Source organism: Ranitomeya imitator, chromosome 7, assembly GCF_032444005.1.
Source record: "Ranitomeya imitator isolate aRanImi1 chromosome 7, aRanImi1.pri, whole genome shotgun sequence".
Taxonomy (NCBI): domain Eukaryota; kingdom Metazoa; phylum Chordata; class Amphibia; order Anura; family Dendrobatidae; genus Ranitomeya; species Ranitomeya imitator.
This window is the reverse complement of record NC_091288.1, coordinates 115137516-115145973: the sequence shown is the minus strand read 5'-3', so window position 1 is coordinate 115145973 and position 8458 is coordinate 115137516. Positions and strand designations below refer to the sequence as shown.

General features: G+C 43.0%; 2 protein-coding genes across 2 annotated transcripts; one reads left to right on the top strand and one right to left on the bottom strand.

The window, feature by feature from the left end:
• Positions 1-1448: 1448 nt before the first annotated feature.
• On the top strand, positions 1449-3019 carry LOC138644869 (uncharacterized). Its single transcript, XM_069733761.1, has 2 exons — positions 1449-1945; positions 2082-3019. Exons 1-2 carry the CDS (start codon positions 1599-1601, stop codon positions 2965-2967), a joined length of 1233 nt encoding a protein of 410 aa, XP_069589862.1. The 5' UTR covers positions 1449-1598; the 3' UTR covers positions 2968-3019.
• A 704-nt stretch (positions 3020-3723) lies between these two features.
• LOC138646110 (uncharacterized) lies at positions 3724-7424 on the bottom strand. Its single transcript, XM_069735574.1, has 5 exons — positions 6459-7424; positions 6305-6379; positions 5832-6024; positions 5499-5661; positions 3724-4735 (listed from the first exon to the last, which is right to left on the bottom strand). The coding sequence occupies exons 1-5, from the start codon at positions 6501-6503 to the stop codon at positions 3724-3726; spliced, it is 1488 nt and encodes a 495-aa protein (XP_069591675.1). The 5' UTR covers positions 6504-7424.
• Positions 7425-8458: the final 1034 nt, after the last annotated feature.

Below are 8458 nucleotides of genomic sequence, written 5' to 3'. Positions count from 1 at the left end.
GTTGAAGAAAAAGGAACTAAAGTGGATTTACATGTTGGGATCCCTACAACCGGGGGTCTAAATTTGGATTTTAATTTACAGACCTGTGTGGTGTAGTTTCATCATATTGATGGGGTCTGGGTAGCACACATCGGTATTGTTTTTAATGTGGTCCACTCCGTGGTTTAGTTTCTATATATTCACCTTAATTTTGTTTTATAGGTTGTTATATATATACAGACATTCGGGACTGGATTCACCGAGGACGATGGGTGTCGGGGTTGGAGTGTTGTTCCGCCTTCAATCTATCCCGTCTTTCCCAATATATGACATGAGATGGGCTTCAGACTATAATCTTTGGCGTTTGATGTATTACTGGGTGGTTTGCATGTTTTTGCTGTAGCGCCCTACATGATATCACCTTTTGTTTTTTGTTTATTTATATCATCTAGGTGACCCTTTCTGTCTGTAGTTATGTGGTATTGCTGCTGAGGTGGGGGCGTGCACTCCGGCCGGCTGGGTTTGCTGTTTTTTGACAGCATCCTATCAGTGTTGGTTGTGCACGTACACATTCGTGCGGTAGTGTCTTCATGATATGTGATAGGCTGCGCTGGACGATGCAGCTATGATAGTTGAGTCTACTGACATCACCTAGGCAATGTTCTGTAGCCGCGGTCATGTGATATCGCCACTTTGTGTGGGGGCGGGCGCTCCTGCCGGCTGATTTTCACCGCTCATTGCGGTGCATTCTCCCGGCTTGTTGTGCGTGTGCGCACTCCTGTGGTGAGGTCGACATGGCTGGAGGCGGGGATCAGGCCAGATGCTGTGATGGTCAGAGCTGGATTGCATGAATATGACGTAAGTGGTGCGCTATATGACAGGGTGGCTGATTGGTGGAATGGCGAACCTTCTGTAGGATTGTGACCTCTGATAGGTATTAGGCATATTTAGGTGCCGTTTTTAGAAGTAAGCAATTGGTTGGATCCAATATACAGGGTGGTATAGGACTTATTCATGATTGGTTTGCATCCGGATAGCAACGACTGACACATTGTGCCGATTGGCTGGTATAGAAGTAAACAACCCATGTTACTCTAGGTATATACACCTTTTCCATGTCTCTTTTGTGGTCATTATATCTGCGGTGGTGGATTTTTATGATGCATGTATCTGATGTCTGTTTTGTTGTTTTAATTATGTTGTACTATAAGGTGGGGGTTGGCTCGATTGCGATTGGTGCACTGTGTGGCATCCACGCTATTTAAGGCTGACCCCTGAGATGATTAGACTAAGTTCACATTTGCGTCGTCGCCGCAACGCACAACGCAAACAAAAACGCACCAAAACGCATGTACAATGCAGCGTTTTGCGCCACATGCGTTCAACGCATGCGTCGCAAAACGCTGCGGGTTTTTGAAACACAGTTGCGTTTTTACCAAAAAACGCAGGGTTTTTAGACGCATGCGTTTTTAGTGCAGTGAGTCATTCATCATCCCCCACCCACAATAAAAAGTGTCTACACAATAGATAAAGAACCACCAATGGCTAGAAGAGGGTTGGTGTTAACAAATGTGTATATACCCTGGCAGAGATGAATTCCTCACATTTTGCTGGTATTCATGATGGAGCGAACCATGAACAGTATCTACATGGATATGGATATGGAATTTGCCTTGGCTCATGCCTATGCTGTTGCCTGTTTTAATGAAAGGGAAAGGGAAAAACGGAGATGGAGTCGTCGCCGCTTTTGGATCCACCCTATAGTTGAAGTCCGGGAGAGTCGTGGAGCATACCATTGCTTGTTTGGCGAACTGAATGACAACCGGGAAAAATATTTCGAATATACCCGGATGTCACAGGAGAGCTTCCGCTATCTTCTGCGTCGGGTGGAAGGATCCATTAGCAGGCAGGACACGCAGCTCCGGAGAGCTATTTCCGCAGAGGAACGGCTGCTGGTGACTCTACGGTACGTTGCTGTTTGAATGACTGTGATATGTATTTACTTTTTATTTTATTTTATTAATTTTTTTCAATTGTAATGGTCAATGTACTTTTATAAATTATAATGTGCTTTATTCTAAATTTCTTTATCTTCTTTGCAGTTTCCTGGCTACCGGAGAAACGTTGAGGTCACTTCATTTTCAATTCCGGATTGGAGTCTCCACTCTTTCAGGAATTATTGCTGAGACATGCCGCGCTTTGTGGGATAATCTCCGGGAGGAATATTTACCTGTCCCTACAAGTGCAATCTGGGAGGCCAACGCACAGAAATTCAACCAAGTGTGTAATTTTCCAAACTGTATTGGCGCTGTCGATGGAAAGCACATTCGGATTACCAAGCCTGCGAAAAGTGGATCCCTTTTCTACAATTATAAAAAATACTTTTCAACTGTTCTCATGGCAATTGCCGGTGCGGACTGCCATTTTCTCGCAGTGGACATTGGTGCATTTGGGCGTGCAAATGACTCGCGCACATTTAAAGAGTCGGATATGGGCCAAAAGTTATATGGAAACAATTTTAATTTCCCACAGCCACGACCTCTTCCCCACACCGAAGGCCCTGCGATGCCATTTGTTGTGGTAGGGGATGAGGCATTACAAATGTCTGCCAACCTATTGAAACCCTACTCCAGTCGGGGCTTGGACCATACAAAAAGGGTTTTCAATTACAGACTGTCCAGGGCCAGAAGGACTGTGGAGTGCGCCTTTGGCATCCTCGTTTCCAAATGGCGGATATTGGGATCGGCCATTAATCTTAAAATTGAAACAGTGGATGAGGTGGTGAAGGCTTGTGTGGTTCTCCACAATTTCATTATGGCCAAAGAGAGAATAAATGTTGAACTGGATGAACCCATAGCCAACCCCTTGCCCGATTACCATGATCATCCTCTGAGGACAAGTGTGGAAATTGCGCAGATGCGTGATCGTTTTGCGGCCTATTTTGTGTCAGATGTTGGCCGTGTGTCATGGCAAGATCAAATGGTGTAGTAATGTTACTTTTGGACTGTCTTCTGATTGTAACTACACCAATAATACCTCTACTGTGAAAGTTAGAAATATATTAAAAAAAAATAATTTCCCGTTAAATGTGCAATCAAAGTTCCGTTTAGGTTGGTTTGGTATATGTCAAATTTTGCATCTAAGTATAGTTCACAAATTTAATGTTCCTATAAAAACTTGAACCTGTTGTTTTTAAAATATTAAATAAAAAAGTTTTTAAATTCTATACCGATTCAAATACAATTTTTATACCATAATATTACATATACTTGTTTGTCTGATCGACCTGTATCTTTGTGTTTTACCTGATAAGCAACGATAACAGCGATGTTTTCCAATTGAAACCAGGGTAAATATCTGAAGCGTGGCCCTGCGCTTATCAACATGATGTACGTGGGCCTCTGCATCGTTGTTCGCTGGAGAGATGTCTGTGACAGCTCTCCAGGGACCAACCAGCGGACGCTGCAGTGATCTGCATCATTGTCTGTTTCGCTGCTGCATTAACTGTGAACACCTCATACAGCAATGAGAGACACCCAAAAAAAGGCAAACTAAAAATTGAAAAAATAGTGTCTGACATTGCATATATGAGGTGTTTGAAGCACAAAATATGTGTAGACAGCACATGGCGTGATTTGCCGAGATAAATTCTGGAAAATAATAGCATAAATAATAACAAATAGTGTTTTTTAAAAATAACATTTTTTATTGAGGGAAAACAGAAAACAAAAAGGGTTCTTAAACTTAGGGGGTTTCCACCTGTGCCACCAGGGGGGAATGGTAGGTGTCTTCTCTGGAATGGTGAGAGAAATGGGAGGATGATGGAGAAGATGACGATGATGGCGAAGAGGAGGATACATAGTCAAGTAGACTTGATGGGAGATCCAAACCCTCCCCAGGGTATACTGGGGAGGAAACCGCCACCTCTGTAGGGGAGGGAGGAGGCAACACAAGCCTTGTTTGGCCCTGGCTGCTCCTACTGCAACTCGAGCCCCTACGGACAGTTGGTGTTGTCACTGGAACAGCAACCAGAGCCTCTTTGTGTGCCCGTCTGTGTTTCCTCTTTTTTTTTTTTTTTTTGGGTCCTGTGGCAGGTTCCCCAGCATGATGACGCCTACGGGAGGATGAAGGCATGGCAGGAGCAGGAGTCGGCGGCACTATGTTATGGTGCCTGTGGTGGCGTCGCTCGGCACGTGGACCACGGTGGGGTGGCTGGAGTGGCTCTCCAGCAGGAGTGGGAGTCATGCTTGCCAGCGACGGCACTACTGCCATTGTCGCTGACTGCATGACCCCAGCCTGCTGGAGAGCCCTCACGTAGGAAGTGTTGCAGGACTGCATCACTGAAATCTGTAGTTCCGGCGTAAGGTGTTCCACCATGCCCTTAGCAATGGTACTAAAAAAATGTTTTGCCGGATTTGAGAGCTCGGTTTCAATTGTTTCAAGGCGCCGGTCGATATTGGACAGACGAGTGTCCATGTTATCGCTCAACGCCTTGAAACAGTTCTGGAAAACCGTGCTCAAATGCAAAAATTCGGGCATGGTTGGCCTGTCCGAGGCCCGCTGGCGCTGTCGGGAATACCCAAACGAAGGTGCGCCAGAGGCCTCGGCCAGGGGAACACCTGATGTACCGGCTGCCGGTTCACCAGATGGTGGTGCAAGCCTGCTGTCGCTGTGGGAGGGCTGTGATGGATCAGATGGCGATTCATGAAGGACCGCTTCTGCGGGGCGAGCTCTCTCGAGGGTGCTGCTGTGTGTCCTGTGAAAAGATAATGAAAAAATTAGTCTTCAATGAATAACCTCTCCCATACGCCAACTCCTGGAATAAAAATAGCATTACATTACACAATAATACAAATCCTCGGTCTCACAGTCTGTGTGGCCAATAATTAATTTCTGATTGTTATCGCCAGCTGACCGTTAGGGCCGACGATAACAATCATGAACATTCCCGCTGTCAAAGCATTTTGACCGTATACCACTGTGGGTATAAAAATTTTGTAATCGAAAACTCTTTCTGGAAGCTGCCTATGCCACAAAAATAGTTGAAAATTTAATGTCAAGATAAAAAATTAAATAAAAAAAAAACCAGTGATTTCACTGATCTGATTGCAGGAACGACCATGATGTTCGGATCATGTGATCGAGACTTCATCATTATTCCTGCAATCAGAACTACCCTGACTCAGAACTTAACCTGTCATGGACTACAAGGACTCACGCTTAACCCAAAAAATTAACTAATGGCCTATATAGCATTTTAATAGGGATACATTTACGTGGATGGCCAATATGTTACGCTGACTACATGGATGGGCAATACAGTATGTGCCTGTGAAATATACTATGTGGATACGTAGCTAGAACGTGTGGTATGTGGCTGCGATATTGTTACCTGCCAATATACTATGTGGATGCACAATGTACGTGGCTGGGCAATGTACTATGTGTTTGTGCAGTAGGCTATGTGGCTGGGCACTGTAATGGGGCTGTGCAATATGTTTTGTGGACAAAATACTTACTGACGGCGGCCAAGGACTGGTCTTAAGAACTGTAAACATTTGGAATATTTATAGGGCACAGACTTGGCCGCAGCAGCACCACTCTTCGAGCGCTCCTCCTCTGCCCGTAGCCCCTTATTGAAACGGTCCTTGATGGATCGCCATCTGATCCTCAACCTTTTAACTGTGAATGCAAAGGAAAAAAAAGGTTACATATGTAGCATTTGAAATGGATAAAACAACCGTGTGCGATGCAAAACTTTAGGCGTTTATTGCATCACACACGGTTGTGTTTATCCTGGAAAGATGGTGGGTCATAGCAACGTATCTGCACGGCGTATCAGCAATACTCACCAAAGTTGGCTTTGTCCTTTGCAGGAGCTATGTCAAAGCCCTCCCACAGCGACTTTGCCACCTCTACCCACAAACGCCTCAACACCACCTGGTCCATGTGCCGGGAGTCACGGCTGTCCCACAACGGGCCACGCTCCTGGATGCTTGATATGAGGAGCTCCACATCAATGACTCCATGGTCCCGTTGTGAAACCTAGAAAAATTAAAAACAGAAAAGGTTACAAATATGCAAATATTAACAAACACCAGCACCTGTCATGATATGTACCTTGGCCCTATCCTTTGTCATTTGATATATGTATATTGATGGTTTCTGCACCTGTATTTTTGAATGTTTTGGTTGTTTCACCTTTGTTACCTTCCCCCAATACTTGCTACCCTGAAAAGTTTGAATGTAAGCTTACTAAACATCCCTAGTGAAAGCAGGATGCTAATCAAAAAAAAAAAAGAAATTGTTTAATAAAAATACTCACTCGCCGTGCTGACGCCACACCTTGGCCCTGACCTCTCTGCTCCCGCTGACTTCCTTCACCCTCACTTGAAGAAGCCTGTAAAAATTGTATAAAGAAATTATTTTAAAAACTACAAATGACTGCGAATAGTAAGGAAATTGACATAATTACTCACCACACTCCCCTGCGCCGATTGGCTCGATTCTGACACAGTGGCCATTGTAGCACGTTTGTTCTGGCATGAAAAAATGAAAAAAAAAAATCAAAACTAAACCTAAATATGGCACATACAATAAAATATGCCCAAAATTTTTTACAACAACCACAATTGACTTTTGACTGATCGGACAAAGCAAAAATAAGAAAGCGACACCACAACGCCATACATTGCAAGAGAAGACAATCAATAGAAGAAACTATACAAGAATAGACCCAAACCAAAAAGCAAAAATAGACACCTATGTCCAAAAATGGACATATCAAAACTTTCTGAAAAAACATTACAGGCACAAAAATACAATGAAAGAGCAAAATAATGAACGCAATACTTTACAATTGCAACAAGACATGATCCTAAAAAACAACATCTTGTGACATCTAACCACAGAAAGACAAAAGGCAATAAAAACCATTCTAGATAACAAGCAATAAACATTACGGGACAACCGCTGTAAAAATATACAGCAACCCAAACATAAACCATAGCCAAATAGAAAATAAAACACATGGAATTTTTAAAAAAGGCCACCACCAAAAATAATATAAACAAATAAAAATTATACTACACACTTCGCAATGCAATCAGTCAATGAAGGAAGATATATGCCATACGGAAAACGACGTAAAAACATCAGCGATATTTTTTAAAATAAAGGGAAAGTACAATTGAAACTATAATGGCATAGCAGCAGCACGGAACTATACAATACAAAGACATCATAAATGTTGCCCCCCCACCAGCAAGAAAATACACTCAAGGAAAGAAAAAATAAAGCCAACAGCATAATCCAAAACACAGCAAGACATGAGCCAAGAAAATGCCACACAGTTACCACCAACAATAGAAACCAGAAAAACATGCACCAGAAATTTTACAAGACAAAATGAGCAAAAATCAATACATTGAACAACCACATGACACAAGAACAGAACACATAACCAAACCCAAACTAACGTAAAAAAAAAAATAAAAGAAAAAAAAAAAAAAAGAAAATAAATGCAATCCTATTAACCCAGAAGAACATCAGAACCAGACAAACAATTTTTCAATAACAACCCATAACCGTAATAGCACAGACCAAACATTACAAAAATATAGACAAATCAAGAAATAAAACACAAAATACAAAATGTGCAAAGAGAAATATATACTTACAAGTTTGGAAAGCAGATTCTCCAGTCTAGTCTTGTCTGGTGTGATGACTTGTGAAAGACAATGGCAAACCCCTCGTTTCTTTATATATATAGGTTGTTTTTTTTGTGTCTAGACAAAGTCTAGACAATGTTTTGCATTTTTTATTGGAAAACGCATGCGTCGTACAACGCACCACGACGCAAGTACTTGCGTCGTCTGCGTTGTCAATACAAGTCAATGGGAAAAAAGGCGCATCGACGACGCAAACACGATGCAAACACGACGCATGCGTTTTTTAAAAGGTCGGCGCCGCCAGAAAAATGCAACATGTTGCGTTTGCCGCGCCCAGACAGGTGCGCCCTAACGCCGCATGCGGCGTAAAACGCAACACAACGCAACACAATGCATGCACATGCGGCCCCATGCGGCGCCAATGTTAAAGATAGGGCCGCACGACGCATGCGTTTTGTTGCGGCGGCGACACTGCGGCGCAAACCGCAAATGTGAACGTACCCTTAGACATGCTTGAAAAAGACCTTCGGGCCGAAACGTTGCTGTAACATGGCTCAATAAAGTTCTTTTTTGGAATACTACACCCGGATGGAGCGCTGGTTCTTTACTTATTTATGGACTATCTGGACTATCCAGTAAGGTTCCCTGGATGTGGACCGGGCGCCCCAATGAGTGAGTGCTGTCAGTCTTTCTTTTTTTTTCCATACTTATGCACCTGTCAAATTTTGTTTGAATGCAGATTGTACATTTTCTGTTAGTACAATAAACCTCATTTCAAGGCAGAAACATTACTGTGTCCATCAATTATT